The sequence below is a fragment of the Anser anser genome (assembly GCF_964211835.1).
Source record: "Anser anser genome assembly, chromosome: Z".
Lineage (NCBI taxonomy): Eukaryota > Metazoa > Chordata > Aves > Anseriformes > Anatidae > Anser > Anser anser.
The window spans coordinates 65,860,303-65,879,441 of NC_139723.1; the positions used below are offsets into that span (position 1 = coordinate 65,860,303).

At 45.0% G+C, this 19,139-nt stretch overlaps 1 protein-coding gene across 2 annotated transcripts; it reads left to right on the top strand.

Moving 5' to 3' along the window:
• Window positions 1-4,102: 4,102 nt before the first annotated feature.
• Window positions 4,103-7,260, top strand: HTR1A (5-hydroxytryptamine receptor 1A). Of its 2 annotated transcripts, XM_083818823.1 has the most exons (2): window positions 4,175-5,388; window positions 6,420-7,260. In XM_083818823.1, exons 1-2 carry the CDS (start codon window positions 4,299-4,301, stop codon window positions 6,425-6,427), a joined length of 1,098 nt encoding a protein of 365 aa, XP_083674949.1. In that variant the 5' UTR covers window positions 4,175-4,298; the 3' UTR covers window positions 6,428-7,260. The 2 variants fall into 2 exon arrangements, with proteins under 2 accessions (XP_083674950.1, XP_083674949.1); XM_083818824.1 differs by having other exon boundaries at window positions 4,103-7,260.
• Window positions 7,261-19,139: the final 11,879 nt, after the last annotated feature.

The following is a 19,139-nucleotide window of genomic DNA, read 5'->3' on the forward strand; positions in this document are numbered from 1 at the left end:
TAGCTCAGCTTCTCATCTGCTTAGTGACAGCTGTGATCCAAAATAAAGACCTGAGATGTAGAAAGAACTGTACAAATTAGAAGAGGAGAGTGGTACAGAAAGACTAAGGAGATATGTTATAAATTGAAAGATTTCTAGCCAGTAGCCAAGTTTTTAGATAGCCATCTGAAAGTAGAGAAAAAATACATAACTGTTTAAAGATGGAACCTGAGAAATTTAGGGAAAATGTATTGACAGGGCACAAAGGTGATACAGACGTCGGAAATGTAGTCTTCTACCCCCCTTCCCCTGCCCATTCTGCTACTGCACTAAATGTGTAGTCTATTGTTTCTGAAGAGACATATTGTAGGATTCCAGAAAGATTATACATATATATATATATATTATATGTATATATGTTGGGTGTGCAGGGCTTCAGGGACTGGCCATAGCTAGGTAGAAGACACAGGGAATAGATCTCCTACTGGTGCTGGTTCATCTTGCCCACAAAGTCAGGATTAAGTAGATGGCCAAATTCATACTCAGTTTGCTCTAGACCAGTTTGTCTGAGAGCTCTGCAGCAATGGCTTTAAACATTTCTGTGCTATTCCTGCAGCTTTTTGCCTTTTACAGTACAAAGCTTAAATTTGTTAAAGTATTGTGGTATGTTTTGAGGTTTATGAAAGATCAGAAATATGCAGCAGGTATCTCACAATGTGGATCTCTTACAGTGAAATGCATAAGCTTGTGTGGAGGGGACCTGTTTCAATTATACAGTCACTCCAGCCATGAAATTCCTGTTTGCTTTTCTGTATTTTAAAACTGTAGCTGTTCTTCAGAGGTTTTGAACAAGGAAGAGTAGTATTAATTCCTGTTGGCTGTATTTTCAAGATACCCAATGAGAAAATTCAAGTTTGTAGTTGGTAGGTTTTCTCTTGGCACATCTTCTCTTCCACCTGTTTGGAACTTCTCCCACAGAAAACTGCATATACTGGATCACTTTCTGTGAACTGAAAACATTAATTTCCTTAGCTCTCTGGTGAAGCCCATTTATTTTGAAACCATTACTTCAATATATTTTTTTTTTTTTGTATAACAGAAGCACTGTCTTATCCTGCTGAACGGTAGAGATACAAAACCAAAATAGTTTTCAAATCAAAGCATTGTATGCAACCACGTGAACAAAATGCTATGATGAAATTGTAGCATTTCAGTTTCACCTTGGCAAATAAATAATACAGTCAAAATCTGAGAGCATCAAGGGTATGTAGCTCTTCCTTTTCCTGAAGTGTGTAAAATGAAATTGCTCAGTAAAGCACCTCCTACAATGGTTATTAATGCCTTTTTTTTTTGTAGTTACTGAGGCACCTCTTTTACTGCAACTGTATCATAACCGAATAACATTAATATTTCAGTTGGACTTAGGTTGTGCAGTGATACCGTTTCATTTTCACTCAAGTCAGTGTCGATTTTATGAGGTTATGACTTTCCTCAAAGAATTTCCCTAGGTGCTTGACATAGGTTGTCTAAACACATTAGCACCTCATTTAGTTGTTTGAAAGTTTAAACATCATCTTGCTGTTTAAATGCTTAGTAAGATTAAAGGAGCTATCACATCAAAAGAGTGAGTCTTCCCTTCGTCTACCTCTTCCACCTCCTACTCCCTCTCATCCCTCCATGGTTGCCTAAATTGCCTCGCAATTTAATTCAGAGGGAAATGACTTTCGGTTTCTGAACAAAAAATAAAACCAAAGAGTAAAGCTGATTTTAAATATTTCAGTTGGAAAAGGACCCTAACGATTCTTCCGCGCTGGAAGTTATGGGCAAAAAGCAGTTGAGATTGACTTCTCTTGGCCGTGTCAGTGTAAAACACCTCTGTAAAAACAACTTCTTTGAGAGCTCTTTGTGGATTTCTAAAGCCTGCATCCCCCGTGGCTCTGAAACACTAATTTCAGGCTAATCTAATTAGGCTAATAACTTGCCCACCACCATGCAAGAAAGCTGGGACAATCTCCTCGTGATTTTCCTGCCTCACAGACTTGCACTTTCTTGCATCAAGCTGTCTCTGAACAGCAAGAAGCACAAAATTTGGTTTGCCGTGGCTTGCTATCCAACTGCTTAGAAGCCAACCGTGCCGTGCATTTGAGGAGACATTAAAAAGAGAACAGGTTTTGGTAGTGAAGAAGCAAAGCATACTCAGATATCGATTAATAGACAGGTTTTCTTTTGCCTATGTCTCAACAACATAAATCTTCTTTCAATAGGACACAGAGCATGTAAGTGTTATTACGATCAGCTGACACAACGGACAGGCAGGGGTACAGCTCTGCTCGGCTTATCCAGCCTTAACCAGTTTATATTTGTGCCTTGATCATTTAAAGTGGTAAAGATTAAAAGCCTGGAGGCAGAGAAATGCAGCCTGGTCCCCTAGTAAAGAGGAATTGGCCGAAATCCATCCAAATGTTGTGAAGGTATGAACTCAGCCTTATTTTTAAGTGCTGACTGAGAGAAGATGAGGAAACTTAAATGCGTGAAAGCCAGGCTCTGTGATTCTCATCTCAAGTCTGATTAAGTTAGAATCTGGCAACATCTTCCTGTTAAGCAATTACTTATTTGGCTTTCTGCGTTTTCTGAGCTTGCATGGCACAATTACAAACTAGAGTGAGAGATGTTCTCACTCTAGTTTGTTAAAAACACTGAGCTGCAGAATCTTATAAAGCCTGCTGCATAAGTTACGTCCAAAGACTTTCTTTTACTTTTCACAGACAGGTAAAGTTAAGCCTGTCAATCACACTACTTTTTTCTTTTTTTTCTTTTTGTTTAAATTACAAGTATTTCCCACTTTTACTATTCTTTTTATATATATACGGGATATTAACGTATTTGCCTACATGTGCCACACTGACTTTTTTTTTTATTATTATTATTTTTTATTTTTAAACTCAAGATTGTTCCCAGAGATATTTTTCTCATTTCACGTTCAGACTCAGCATTTCCCCTTCTTTTCGGGAGGAAGTATAATAGAATTTGTTGATTTGTTGATTTGTTTTATTTTCTTCGGAGAATAGTGATTTCAAAAGGTGTTGCACTGAATTTCCCGTCTCAGTGGCCCCGAGGTGTGAGTTTGGTCAATGTCGTGTGTCCAGTTGGGCACGGGGGAGCCGCGCAACTGGCGCGGAGCCCCCGACGACAGGCGACCGCCCCAGGACGCTGGGTCGAGGGCATGAATCATCACGAATGGGGCTTTCCTTGCTCGTAAGCGACTGAGTAGGAGCCCTGCCCGGCACTGAGACGTAAAGCAACCCCTCCCGAGACACAACGCAGAGCTATAAACGCTGCCCATACGCCCTCTCCCCGCACCAGCGGCTGGGCTGATATTGCTCCCCGGGCACCCCCGGCAGCACCGTGCCCACAGCGGCCGAGCGGGGGCGAGACCAGAGTCCCGCGGGGGTCAGGGATTAATGGTGCGGCCCCTCAGAAAGTGCAAGCGGCCCCGCCACCGGGAGAGCCCGGTAGAGCCGCCCCGGGCCCCGTGCCCTGGGGCCGCCGCCGCCTGCCTGCTAGTAGCGATAAGCGCCCCCAGGCGCCCCCAAGCGCCCCGGCACCCAAAAGGCGGCGGGCAGCGCTGGGGTACGCTGTGTCCCCCAACCCCAGCCGGCAGCACCTGGCCGCAGAAAGCCTCCCCCCGCCTCGCATAGCCCGCACCAGCTCCGGAGCCGGTCCCGAGGGGAAGACCAGAGTCCTCGCTGCCCGGGGCGGACCTGCTGGGAGGAGATTTGGAGGCAGAATTGCGGGGGCGTGGTGGGCGTCCCTGCGGTGTCCCCTCAGCCGGGGAGGGGGCGGCGGGGAGTCGCGGACACCCCTCCGGCCCGGCCCCCGGGCGGTACGATGGAGACCCAGAGAGACCCCCCCCCGTGACAGGCGGGATGGAGGGGGAGGACGGAAGGGGAGGGGAAGGAGGGAGGGAGAAAGCGAGGGGGGAGAAGGGAGGCAGGGCAGCAAGGAGAGGCGCGGGAGAGCGGCGGAGCGAGGGGCAGCAGCGCGGCGAGCGGCGGCCGCGGGAGGGCCGCCCCCGCCGCCCGGGGCTGGGCGCTGGGCAGAGGCAGCGGTGATGGGCGGGCGCGGGGCGGCTCCGCCAGCCGCCGTCCTCCGAGCCTCGGCCGCCTCCCGCCGCGCTATATAGGGGAGGGAGGGGTGTCGGGGGGGGCCCGGCGTGGCCAAAGCACACGGGGCGGCGATGCCTCCTGCCAGGGGAGCGCACAAGTGACCGGCGCCTCTTCCCATGCCCATCTCCTGAAGCGACCCCCCCCCGTCCCGGCATGGATGTGGCCAACAACACTACCTCCCCAGAGCGCTCCCCCGAGGGGGCAGGTGGCCCCGGCCTCGCCGAGGTGACCCTGGGCTACCAGCTGCTCACCTCGCTGCTCCTGGGCACGCTCATCTTGTGCGCCGTGAGCGGCAACGCCTGCGTGATCGCGGCCATCGCCCTGGAGCGCTCCCTGCAAACCGTGGCTAACTATCTCATCGGCTCGCTGGCCGTCACCGACCTCATGGTGTCCGTGCTGGTGCTGCCCATGGCAGCCCTCTACCAGGTGCTGAACAAGTGGACGCTGGGGCAGGTCACCTGCGACATCTTCATCTCGCTGGACGTGCTGTGCTGCACCTCTTCCATCCTGCACCTGTGCGCCATCGCCTTGGACAGGTACTGGGCCATCACGGACCCCATCGACTATGTCAACAAGAGGACTCCCCGGCGGGCCGCCGTGCTCATCAGCCTGACCTGGCTCATCGGCTTCTTGATATCCATCCCGCCCATGCTGGGCTGGAGGACGCCCGAGGACCGCTCGGACCCCGACGCCTGCACCATCAGCAAGGACCACGGGTATACCATCTACTCCACCTTCGGCGCCTTCTACATCCCGCTGCTCCTCATGCTGGTGCTCTACGGCCGCATCTTCAAGGCGGCCCGCTTCAGGATCCGCAAGACCGTCAAGAAAGCGGAGAAGAAGAAAATCGCCGACACCTGCCTCACCCTCTCCCCGGCCACCCTGCAGAAGAAAAGCAACGGGGAGCCCGGCAAGGGCTGGCGGCGGACTGTGGAGCCCAGGACCGGCGCCTGTGTCAACGGCGCGGTGCGGCAGGGCGAGGACGGGGCAGCCCTGGAGATCATCGAGGTCCAGCGCTGCAACCGCTCCTCCAAGACTCACTTGCCGCTGCCCAGCGAGGCGTGCGGCTCCCCGCCGCCCCCCTCCTTTGAGCGGCGCAACGAGAAGAACACGGAGGCCAAGCGGAGGATGGCTCTGTCCCGGGAGAGGAAGACTGTCAAGACCCTGGGCATCATTATGGGCACCTTCATCCTCTGCTGGCTGCCGTTCTTCATCGTGGCGCTGGTCCTGCCCTTTTGTGACAGTAAGTGCTACATGCCTGAGTGGCTGGGGGCAGTCATCAACTGGCTGGGCTACTCCAACTCCCTCCTCAACCCCATCATCTATGCCTATTTCAACAAAGACTTCCAAAGTGCTTTTAAGAAAATTATCAAGTGCAAATTCTGCAGGCAGTGAAGCCCCCCCCCTCCGGGACGGGGCAGCGGCGGCTCCTGCCCCTGGCTCCATCCCGCCTGCCCCCCGCTGCAGTGCGCCCCTCGCCCAGCCCCTCCCCAGCGCCGGCAGGAGGCCGGGGGGCGCCTGGACCTCCCTCGCAGGGCGCCCTCGCCCCTCGCCCCTCCGCCGATCGGACAAGGGCCGTGCCGGGCCGTGCCTGGCCGGGCAGGGCAGAGCGGGGCTCCGCCGGGAGCAGCGAGGTTTCAGGACGCGGCCCGCGGGGCTGCGCTGCCGCCTCCTTCCCCGCCGTCGTTCTGGGTAGGCTTTAGGGTTTTGCAGGTCGTTGCTTGTGGTCGCTGTAAAACCACGGCGCCTGCCCGAGTAGCATCGGTAAAAATAAACCACCCTATGCAGAACACCACCGTGTCGGGCTTTTTTACTGGATTTAATTGGAGGCTGCGGTGGGCTCCGAGTCCGACCTCGGTCTGGCGCTGCGAGTCAGGAGGCTGAAGGCGACTCTCCCAGAGGAAGGGGCTTTGGGCTTGAAACCGCCAAGGGGATTTATTTACTTGGGGGAACTGAGACTGTGGTTTGTAACCTTGCAAGGTACTTCCAGCATCATTCCCTCTGCCTTATGTGTGTGTAACAGCTCTCCTGCTCTGTTAGGACCTTCCAGTTCATCGGGCTTCCCTTGGTTACATCGCGGGGAGGGAATGGGCAGTTCCCACTCCTCTTTACATGGAGACGTGTATTTTTTTAAAATGCCTTGGAAAAGCTTGGCGCTGTGAGACCGTCTCTGAGTTCACCGCGCACGCGGCGGCACAGGGAGTTTGAGCAGCCGGCAAGTAGCATTTCTTTTTATTTATTCCTTTTTTTTTTTTTTTTTGATCTTTTTTGAAGCCGCTTGAAAGTTTCTCCGGAGACGTTGCTGTTGTTTCGGAGGCAGCCAGCTGCGGCACACTTTGCTGGGGAAAACAGAAAAGAAAACAAAACAAGACAACAACTACAAAAAACTAAAACAAACACAAACACAGCAGAACTAACCAAACCGGTCAACCAAAACACTGCCATGTGCTCCGTGGCAGTAGGGGAGGGGCTGACAGCATCTCGGCGGCAGCCGCAGGTGGCGAAAGCGACATCTCTCAGCGCAGCACGGGAAGGGGCAGGTTCTCTCCTCCCCCGGGCCAGCCCCGGCCAGGGTAAGCACGACCACCCCCCAGAACCAGAGCTGCGGCCAGGAGCAGGCAGTGCCACTGCGGTGCCAAGGGCAGGGAGAGGAGAGCCCCCACCTGGCTGCTCCCCGTGGCGGCTCAGCGAGCCTCCCCCCGCAGGGGCTCCCCCCTCTCCCGGTAATCCCAGCTGCTTCGCCCCGGGCTGCTTCCCCGTCCCCTTCCCCGCCTGGCCCTGGATGGCGGCAGGACGGCAGGACGGCAGGACAGACGGCCCGGCCCGCCCTGACACCCTGCCGGGACCCCTGCGACGGGCCGCCTGAACGGAATGCTTGACCAAATATATATACACATAGATATTTTCCTGTTTAGTTTGGTGTAATCTATGTTAACTGTAGGCAAAAGGGAATGTTAAGTCTGCGCATCGCGTGAATCTAAGTGTCCAGTCGTTTCTGACCTTCAACCGCTTACATTAAAGGGCAATAGTGCTTTTAACAGCCTCGGGGATATAGCTGACTTTCTGAAAACCTTATTCGACCTCATTTTCGCAATTAAAGTGGTTTCTGCTCTTACCTCCGCTTTGATCTTTCCTAACCACGTGCATCCCGGGCGTTCTCGCAGTGTCACAGCGCCAGCAGCCTGCACAGCCTGCAGCGGCTTAGGGAGACCAGACCTGGCCCGAGTGCTAGTGCTCGGCTATTTCGGGACCAGGAGAGGGGGCGGGGCTCGGCGGGACCCCCGGGGCGGCCGGGGGACGACGGGGAGCCTCCAAGCTGCTGGGGCTTTTCCTCCCGTTGCCTTCTCCCTCCAGCCCCGCCGGCTCCTGCGAGCGCGTTTCTGCTCCGTTCCGCACCTTTTACCGCAAACCTCACCGCGAAAGCCCCCGTAGAGACCCCCGGGAATCCCCCCGAGACTCCCCCTTCCTCTGCTGCCCCAAACCCCGCACCCAAGGCGACAGACTGCGGGGACGGGGGGCGAAGACCCCAAACTGGGCCCGCGGGATCCGGGGGTCCCATCCACCGGGTGGGAACTGCGGGGATGGGCGGCGCAGGTCCCTTGGGCTTGCACAGAGAGGCGAGGCGTGCTTTCCCCCGCTGGCTTTGCCAATGGAGATGGCACAGTGAGGGGGGGGCAGCTCAGTCCGGGCCGGACCCCCCAGACCCCGGAGATCCCCGCAAGACCCCGTCGGCTGCCCCCCGGCACAAGCCGCGGCAGAAATATCGCCCCTGAGCTCCCTGGGGACCTGAACAGTTTTAAATTGAACCCTTTTCCGCTTCTGCAGCGTGGGGGAAACAGCCTGCTTTCAAAGATGGGGAATTTTGTTTCTGGGCTGCGGTTTTCACGTTGCTAATTTGATTTCCACTAAGATTAAAACAAAACAAAGCAAGCAAATAGATAATTTAGAGTTTTTGAAAGGAGACATCAATTCTATATTAAATCAATATGTGTGCTTGGTTGCGGTATTGGATTTACTCCACTAATGACCAACCTCCCCTCTGTTTAGAAAACTTCATTTCAGTTTTAAGAGGTCTATGGAAACTGAAGCAATGAATATCTAAAAATCCAAATAGAAAGCAAAGGTTTTATGTTTCAAACAGAGCCACAGAAAATTGAGTTTTAACAGCTTGGGTCAATTGTGAATCCAAAGGAGAGACATAGATACAAACGCTTTACCCTTTTCTTCCTTTAAAAATGCTTCTTTAGACTGCTGTAAAATGAGAAGAAAGTGTCATAACTTTGAATTTCCTCTGCTCTGTGGCTCCTGTCCAGGCAAAGTTGGGGCCTGGATCCATGTCTGACAAGAGGTACTGGCAGGGATCTCTGAGCACACTTACGCCAGCCAAATGCACTTATGGTTAGGGCAGGGGAGAGGAAGGGGTAGGAGAAAGGGGAGCATATCCTGGAATCATCTGTTTTGGATCAAACCACAAAATGACCATCTAGTCTATTAGTCTATTTCACCTATTTATATATATGAAACAGTTTTATTTTTCTTTTTAAATAGAAAATTTCCCTGTGAAATATCTAAGACTCCCCACTGTCTTCTGACATTCCTATGCTGGCAGAAACATGCTGTAGTCTGGTAAAAACAACATTAAAATCCCTCAAAAGAATGCCCCACAGTATCTTCACAGTTAAAAGAAACAAACAAACAAACAAAAAAACAAACATACAAACACACAAAAACCCCCACAGTCTTTGGAATCTGCAGTTTCAAACATTGCTCAGGGCAACATTGTGAATCTTGTATTAAAAAACATAACCAAGCAATTCAGCCTGCAGAGAGAAGAAATGGAAAAGGATTCTGGGAGAGAATTTCAGTTTCATGGCTGCTCAGAGAAGGCTTTTTAACAGTATGGGTAAATATTACCTCTTAGATACATCTGGAGAAAATCCAGAATGACTATCATGTAGCACGGGACCTATCTTAGTGGGGGCTCTGTGAAATATAAAAATGATCATACCTCTCATACTTTCAAAACAATGCTCGGTGTAGTTATTGCATCTTCCGAACGGCTGGATCCCAGCCCAGTTCACCCTGCTGGGTCTATGTTGTTGTGAGCCTCACCTTATCTTGCTGTCTACAGCTGAGCCCTGTTCACTAAGAGTAGTCAGCATGATTTCCCGCCACAAAAAGAAGCAAGTCCATGGAAGGAAGTTCCCTCTGTTGGACTGGAAAAAACAACAACAACAACAACAACAAAAATTGTTGCAGGAGCCTTTCCATAGCTAGAATATAGACAAAACTGTTTGGCTTAATGAAGTGGCTTCTTAACTTGGGCACTGGGTGAGAGATTCATTGGTATTTTCATACATCTTTCAGTTAAGAGTAAAGGAAAATGCTCAGACACGCAGAGGACCACAGACACAAACCTTGCAAACACTTACATGTGGCCACAAATCCCAGCCTTGCAGATGTCTGTGCCAAGTTAGTTTGGCAGGCTGTCAGCATTGTCCTGCAGAATGTAGATGAGGGATGGGAAACAGATGGATTATAAAATATTTTAAAAATTAGTAAACCTGAACAAAATTTGATAGGACAAGAAAATGAGAAAAAGACACATGACCATCCAGATGGTTCTCTCAAGCTTCACAGATCTGTTGAAAACAGCAAAGGTCTTAAAAAGGAAAAAAAATATCCTTCAAGCAAACAAACAAACAAGCAGACAAATGAAATACGCACAAGGGTCCTGTAATGGAAATGTTGGAAAGCACAAGCAGAGGTCAGTATCTGCTCCCTTTGTAATAACAACTTGTTTTATTGTTTGTACTAAACAGTACTTGAGACATATTTTGCTATTAGACAGGGTCAATCCTTCCAAGTTGACTTTCACATTTCAGAGCTGTTTACATGCACTCTGCTGATTTGTAACACACACACAGAGGAGATGATGTAAACTAAAGGTGTTATCTGCAGCCTATTTTAACTTGCACCTAGTTCCTCCTTCTTGGCACTCCCAAAGTGGCTGGTTTGGTCAGTGAACATAGGCGCAAGGAAGTTTGTACAGAAAGGACCTGAAGGAATACCATACAGTACAGACCGTAACATTTCACACATATAATCTCTGGAAAGTGTTGTGTACAATGTGATCTTTTAACTGAAATCGAAAGACATCTTCTAACTTCATAAAAGAGCTGGATTATACTGTAATCTTTTGCTCAAGTGGCTCAGAAGGAAAATGTCATTTTTCAATTTGATACCTAAGTGCCTGGTTATGATTTTAAAATATCGAGTGACAGAAGAAAATAGATATAATGGTTGTCTGCTTGAACTGCTATAGTCTAAGCACAGGGCTTTTGAACCAAAGTGGGTTGTGAAATATTTGGGAAGCTATTAAATTTGACACATAAATATGTCTTTGAAGTCGGGATCTCACTAGACATTAATTTCTAAATGGGCTTTGAAGGAGTGCTGCCAGGTGAAGGGAAGCAGGCTTGCATCTGAAGACAGACACCTGCACCATCAGATACAGCACCTGGATCACACTCAGAGGTGCTGGCTGGACTTGGGCTTGGCCAGCTGCCTGTCCGCCCATCCCGCTGCTGATCTCAGGAAGAAGTTGTGGGAAAGGTACGTCTAGTGCAGATGAAAGGGTAGGCTAGGTGTTTCCTTCAAAATGGTGGCCATTTGATCTCCATCGTCTTCCAGCCTTCTTCTCTAGTTTCTTGTGTGTGGTGGACAACATGGGTAATTCACATGAGGCTATGTAGGCAAAGGCCCTGGGTGAAGGCAAGCTGCCAATGATAACATTTAAGGTTTGCCCCCGAGGTAGCTTCTTTGCACTTGCAGTCTCCCAAAGGCAGGAAAGGACCAGTCAGTGAGTGAGAGCATCCATGACAGTGAACTGACCCAGTCTGCTTTGGAGAAGAGGCCTGACATTGAAGGGCAGTATCAGGAAGTTCTTCTGAAGTGGAAATGACTGCTCTCTTCATGCTGGGCAGCTTATGGTAAATGTTAGGCCAGGCCCACTGCTGAGCCAAAGATGGTCTGATCTAGTCAAACTACCTGTTGCAAAGTGCCTTCATCAAACTACTCTTTGCCTTTGTTGTACCCAGTCCTAAGAGCTACTGCCAGCTTTGATCAAGCCAGGCAGGTGGCTTTTTCTTCTCCCTTTGAATGCTCATCTATGTGCTGTCTCCCAGACGCTACCTCTAAAAGGGGATATATCTTTGTCCAAAACAGGCTTGGCTGTCTGGGCTTGCTGGAACACCTGAGGTTCTGACCAAGAAGACCCACAAACTGCTGGTTGTACCCAAAAATATTTTGCATGCTGTCAAGGGAGCTAACATAAGGCAGAAGCACAATGGTGGCTTGTGCTCAGTTCACTACTTTGGATGTCTACGATAGTATGAAGTTTAAAGGCTCTGCCTTTTTCTTACACTGTAAGAGGGGAAATTAGCTCTAACAAATCAGCAAAACCTATTTAAAAGTAAAACAGGTGCAGTGATTGTTCCTTTTTGATAGGAATTGTATTTAGGATATAAAGCTATGTTCCTAAATATCACATTGATCTTTGTTCCTGTGGTGTGGCTCAGATGGTGATCTGTGGTTAAACTTGGTTGTAACATTGGGAACTCCCAGGTTCAAAGCTCTCCACACCAAGACTAATACCCTGTCTTAACCATCTTTTGTGCAGAGGGAAAAACATCCAGACAACAACCAAACAGAGCAGGAAACTCACTGGATCAATTCTGTTCCTTGAAGATTATTGTTTTCTTCAGAAGAATTGCATAAGGCATGAATTTAGTTTATTATGCCTTGAGCTAAGGTTATGCTACCTTATTTTGTCATAGTTCAGTGCACATGCATTTAATCAAAACACCATACAGGTCAAAGAGGCAATTTTCCCCACTGTATTTCAATTACAGGCACCTATTGTGAGCACCCTTGGGCTTGTTGCCTGAAAATGCCATTTTCAGTAGCCTTCAGAATTTATTTCCCCCTTTCCTGTGGGCAAGCCACCCAATTACTCAAAATTGCTGAGCAAAAGTTCTCTAGTTTTTCAAAATTACTACAATGAGATTACTGTACCTGTATTTAACCTCACTATCTTCTGCAGTTCCATAAAAAGTTCTAACTTAAAAAAAAATCAAATTTTCTCAAATTTTAGCGGAGCACTGGTTGGCTTCAACAAGGGAAATAGAGGGTAACACAATCTCTCTTTACATCAACCCCCTTACATAGCTGTGGCTTTTTTAGCAGAGGCAGGCTAAACAGTGTTTCCCTCCGAAATTTAAGTAAACATGTGTGGGGAATATTTCAGAGAATAAGTTTTCAAAGTATTACAATAGTATGAGATCTGTTCTGAAAAGTCACTGTAATAATGTAATAAGAATACTTAAATTATGAAAATTAAAGACAGGTAACATATTGTCTTTCTTTGATTTATTATCTTCTTTTATGAGCCACTCAATGGAGAAAAATGTTTCAAGCAATACAAAGTAGCAGCTGTGTTTAGTGACTTATGACATAGCTACTTATGTCCTATAATACACTGCGAATATTGACATTATGAAATAACCACATAGAAAGCATTAACCGTATTCAGAATTGAAATAATTTACAGATGTCTTATGATTTTACAATTCAAAAAATTTGATTAAAAAAATCATGCATTTTATACCAAAATGGTGTTTTGTCTAAACTGCTTCCATCTCCCATCAGGTTACTGCCTGAGCACAAGAATTTCTGAGACAGCAGTGCTACTTGCCAGAGATGAGTGCTTCTAGATGTGCACCACCACTCTCCCACCCCTCAAGTGTGCAAGGTCTCAACCCCTTGCCTTTCCAAGGATATCACCTTAGGCATGGGCATCTGCATCAGGGCATCAGGGACCTGCTTTGAGAGCACTATTTCTTGTTCAGTTCCCAGCTGATTGTAGGATATTGCTGTTCTTACTGCTAATCATTCGTGCTCTGATGCTGTCTTCAGAAAAGTTCATCAATCTCACTAATAAAAGAGATTTACATACACGGACATGTAATCATTGTAGTAAGGAGTGGTATTTATAAAAAGCATGTGAAGGATATTATTGGAATTGATGTATTTTGTATTTTTATATATATATAAGTAAGACTGTTTTTTACAAGTTTTTTTATTTACTTGTAATTTCAAGTCAGGCTAATGTTGCTCTATGAAACATTACTACATTGCTGAAGGCATAGGTGATAATTTGTTTAGAGAGAAAAATAGCAGTGGATTATGGAGCAATCAGAAATGCCCCCACATGACAACAAGCCGAGAACTTCCATCGTCTTCTGACATATCACACAGATATCTTATGATTTTGCTCAAATACTTAAAGACTTAATTATGACTAAACTCTCCAGTTGGAAACATTTTAATTTTCAGTAACTGTATTCTATTAGAAACATTAAGAAAACGGGATAGTGATATATAGACTGCAATGAGAAACAATCATATTTTATTCTGAGAATTTGCTTCAGATTTTGGTAAATAGAAAAAAATAGTAATGATGTATTTTGACCCATAATTCATTGAACTCTTACTGTTGTGTTTTGGCAAGTAAGGATGATTATCGTCAGCACTCTCATAGCAGGGAAAGCTTTCTGTTTACTGAGCTATTGAATTACTCTTTTTCTTTTCTTGGTGTATTTTAGGATTTATTATGTGCAGAAGATTAGTAACAGTAGTAGTAATGTGAAATAATATAATACAGGGTAGATTATGATAGAAAGCAAAATAATTCACATATAAAATGCCCAGTAGAAGTCTTTACAACCATAATAAAGATTTGCATTTTTTTTTTCTTTTGTGGATTTGTGAAATATATTTGTAGAGTTTTAACATTTTAGTTTTGTGTTACAAAGTAGCCTGTTAAATCTTCACTTCTAAAGCCAGTTATTATGGTTATTATTCTGGAAGGCTACTGCTTTTCTGGCATCACTTCATATGAATAGGGATAGTAGTTGCTGTAATGAAAATTTGTCATCAAGATTGTAGAGTGGATACATACCACATGCTGCTTATTATAAACTTGTCTTGCTGTATCTTCTGGATGTCATTCCCCAGAAAATTGTGCACAAACGTCCTCATAGATTGTAACTTTGCCTTTCTGGTATTCTAGTCCCAAAGAAATCACTTTATTAATTTAAAGAGTTTACATTTGAAACATAACAATGTGGATTCCTTCCCAGAGTATTGCACATGGAGTATGTATCATTATACTCATTGCTGCTACATCCTGGGCCAGAGTGACTTGCTCTTGAGCTCAAGGGCACTGACGACTGCACAGCTGCCTGTCATTCTCCTGAGAAGTCTACTTTTAATAACACCAGAATGTAAGGGCTATTCTGGTGAAGACATAAATATGACAGCAGAAGTACCCTTGGCCCTGAAGACTACAAAGATCTGTATTAGGATGCACCTTCTGTGTGCCATTAAATGGAATAGGAAGAGAAAAAACAAAATGCTTCTCCTCTCTTGTAACTTCATCCTCCTTTTCCTGAAGAAGCAGAGGAAAAAAAAAAAAAAAAAAGGAATCACTTCAGAGGGATCCTAAATTCAAATCTAAATTTAGCTATTTTTGCTATGTATTAAAATTGTAATTTGAAATTACAAAAAAAAAATATCATTTAGTTCCATCAACATTGTTGAAAGAACTATTTGCATTACTAAACAAAATCAGCTAGTTTTAATTGACATATTCCTTCATCACAAACATGGTAGCACTTTGGATGCCTGTTGGTGAAGGCTGTTTGACTATACTGTGGGTCTGATTGGACTGCAGAAGGCAGTCAGAAGCTGGAGAGACCAGCAGCAGTTCAGTAGAAAATGGTTTGATTTGAGCTTACCTGAAGACCTAATAGACTGACAAAATTAGAGCTGTTGCTGAAGTTAGAAGATATCCCTATGAACAAAATCACAAGGCAGAAAGCAACTGAACAATATTTATTCCTTTGATACCAGTAAAGGCCAGTTCTGTGTATACAGTCTCCTTCCTTTCCCATCAAAATAGAAAAATTGAGAGGAATCACAATTCCGTTTTTTTTTTTTATTTTATTTTTTTCCCCCGTTTAAAATGCATACAAAAGAAGCAGGAATGAATGCAGGAGATTATCAGCACTTAATCCCTGTCCCCAAGCAGACAAATGTTTAATAAAAAATGCATTGCTGCAGGAAGAAATTCACATGTTAAGCCTGGGATATAGTCAGCCTCTGGAAGAAGGAATGTTGAGGAGGTGAAGGGAATTCCCCTCTTGCACTCACTGCTAGAATTACGTCAAAGAAGCATTAATTATCAAACATATAATTCATGCTGGCTTTTAATAAATCAGAATTAATTTTTTAAAACTCTTTGGCAGTGTCCTTCTTCCATTCGTATTACATGGTAAGAATGTAACATTAAAAATTATGAAGTTAATCATGCATTAAACAGTTCTTAGCAAAGATGCCAGAGACAAAATGCTTGTGGCTCAGTGCACCTGCAGATACAGAAATTTGTACACAGGAATTCTGGTAAGAAATTTCAGGGGATAAGATGGAGTAGGACACCCTGGAAAAAAAAAGCACTATGTTCTTTCCTCAGAGCAAACACTTTCATCTGAACATATAGCAAGTGTGAGTAGCAGAAGGTTTAAAATAACACAAGGAAGGCTGTTCATATTCTGTTGCTAAATCCTAGGAAAGGAATTATTCACATGCACTGCCCAATCCACTCCTTCAGCCAAGAAAAAGTCACATAGTTTAGTTAAACACCAAATAAAGACCAAGTGCTGGGCTATTTGCCTGCACTGAACCATGAACCTATAGCTCTGTAGGTTCATCTCGTTCTACTTGTCAGTCTCATCCTGGTTTTGCACATAGATTTTTACCAACATAGCTGGACTGACTCTCAATCACTGTTTTGGTGAAGTAGAAGCTTTGTAAAATCACATACATACACATTTCAGCTTACAGTATATGGCAATTGTATACATGCTCATGTTTCCGTTCTCTGCAACTGTGCTATCCTGAAGGTTGAAATACATCCTGTGGAGACAAATGGTTTGTGTCTGGAGCTGGATCCAGTTAGTCTTTTCCACTTATCGCAGTTTGGATGAGAGTTTATGACTGTAATACTTGGCAGACAAGCTGTCAAACCACATTAACTCAAATGTGTTCAATATAAGGTTGGCTGGACTGCATGGCTAGCTGTATGCCAGCAGACATGGACTCTGTGATGAATGTGCTACACTGCCCAGTGCTGAAGTCTTCAATTGTCAGTAAAAAAAATGCTGTAACTGTAAATTGCACAAGTCAGAACCTCAGTCTAAGGGAGATCTCTGAAAAGGAAACCACCAAAGGGATTATTTTCCACCCAGAATAGCAGGTGAACACAGACCTCACTTGGTTTTATTTTACCATTTCTTTGCCAGGAACCTTATTCAAGTATCTGTCTCATGTTGCATTAAAAGCTTTTTAATGACTTTAAACCAAAATAAGGAAGAGTTAGTCTAGATGTTAGGAGGAAATTCTTCACTCAGAGGGTGGTGTGGCACTGGAACAGGTTGCCCAGAGAAGTTGTGGATGCCCCATCTCTGGAGGTGTTCAAGACCATGTTGGACAACCTGAGCTACCTGATCTAGTGAGTGGTGTCTCTGTCTATGGCAGGGGGTTGGAACTGGGTGATCTTTAAGGTCCCTTCCATCCCTAGCTGTTCCATGGTTCTGTGATTCTATGATTGCTGTATTCAGATTTACTGTAATGTGTTGCAGCTTTATATTTTAGAGGTTTAACTTTACTTTAAAGGTCCATGTCCCTTAACTTTAATCCTTAGTAAGGCTAATTTACAGTTTAGTGAAGTTCCTTTATATGAGATCTGCAGTACGATGTAACCAGGAGTCATTCGCACATGGTATTCATTCTACAAGAAGGCTGGTAAATGGCCAAAAAGAGATGTCAGTTAAAATGACAAAAGTTGGTCAGAGCACAGGTCTCTTCATGCTACTTGCAGCTTTTGGAGTGAGAGGTAGTTTCCAGAGGACGTCATTCTGGAAACTGAGAACCTGGAGTGCTTGCTTTCTTTCTTTGCACCTTCATATAGAGATCGAAGTGGAAGCATCTGTATCACTGCGAAGAAAAGATTGTAACATTAATTGTGAATGATCTATTGAGAATTTTTTTTCCCTACTCACAAGCTGTTCATGAAAATGCTGCATGCCATTTTGATACCTACCTCTTCCTGGTGCCATAGCATTACCAGCAACTTTGGAAAGTTACTTGGGGCATTCCCTATTCAGCACTTGGTGAACACATTCTGTCCCTGAATGCCTATGGACCATGTTGTTGCCCATCAAATGTTTTCATCTGTGGGTATGGCTGTTTATATCGGCTCTGCTCTGGGTTTAGAGGAGACTCTTTCACAGCAGCAGAGATAGGTCACGGCCTGCAAAGTGGCGGCAGCAGTGGACAGGCAGTTGTGGATGAAGATGCTCTTTCCTCAGGTGCAGTGCCCACTTTTGTCGGAGGAATCGTCTTTTCACAAACAGTCACAAAAAAGTACCAATGATGCAAATGTTAACAAGAGCTGATTAAGATGAATTTCTGATGTGAGCTGCATTTCAAAGTAGGACTAGTTGTGGAAAATACTGTTGCAAAATTTAGCCAGCTCTATGTTTCACATGACTCCGTATTTATATTAAATCTTTCTGCTGTCTAAAACATGCTTAAATAGGATGTTACATTTCTGTATGATCAAAACTATAAGAACAAACAATGGAGTTATTAGTTTTTAACTGTAGCCCATAGATATATCATCTATTCATATCTGATATTCATGTCTGATTCTTGTAATGTAACGTTGAGTGAACTGTTAATGATTTCCCTTAATCAAATGCAGATCTTTGTACAGTTAGTGACTTTAAGCAAGCAAATATTTCTCTTAATTTAGTCTCTTTTCCTGTTTGCAAAGCCTTGTGCTAACTTTCTCTGAACAGTCTTATAAAAAGATCCTGATAGAAATATACAAAGAAAAGCATATAAGAAAAGGGAACAAAATCTGATTTTACACATCCAAGGGTATGTTCTTTTTTTCATAATATGTTTCATGTGCTCAGTATGTTTGCTCACCTACTGAATCCTTTCCTGTGGGTACTGTTTAAGGCTGCTTATGGCCATTTCAAGTCAGCTAAAATAAATTGTTCCATATTGAGGACAGACGAGCAGAGAGAACAAGTATGTTCAGCAGTCTGTCTTTCAATGTGCCGCTCTCACCCCAACATCCGCCCCTGTAGCAGATGTAGCAAGATCTGAATGGAGCAAACACCTGGGTGTACCTTGTCTGAGTTACCCTTTGCCTTTGTGTACGGGCTGCTCATGTCAAGGCTGTGATATCTATTTGCATTTCACAGACTGTATCAATCAAAGAACCACCTAAGACTTTCAAAAAATTACCTGAGGATAGTCTAATTATTTTGAAAATAATTCACATAACGTTTTTGCAATGCCTGCAGAGTACTTTTCAGTTCCAACCAAATTCAAGCTGGCAAGCTTTCAATGTTTGTTACTTTTCATCTTCCCAAATTTTATTCCTTTTTTATTCACAGAGAGTTTTGTGTGTTTTCATAACAGTCTGAAGTTGTAGCATTTCATAATTTATGGCCCACCAGTGATTCATAGCACACAGATTGATAAATTGCTAGACACAGACAATACAGGGGACAGTCAGTCTTTTTTTTTTTTTTTTTTTAATAGTCTCATGAATGTATTCCTTTGGCTTTCAGAAATATGTGGCCATCAGAATTAATTATTAAAAAAGTAATAGCCTCAACTCTCTGTAGATTTCTGAATACAGAATACAAAGTTATTTTGACTTGTTTTTCCTGAAAAAAAATCAACTCCTTTCAACCATAAACATTAACTGACAAAATGAAGCAATTTCTCTTCTGTGCAAGAAAGCATGGAACAAATAGGAAAATCAGTGGTGTCTACTATAGCAGGAGAAACTCA

What these genes read in the sequence shown, in the direction of transcription:
- HTR1A (XM_083818824.1), top strand. Translation starts at nt 4,299, where the DNA reads ATGGATGTGGCCAACAACACTACCTCCCCAGAGCGCTCCCCCGAGGGG.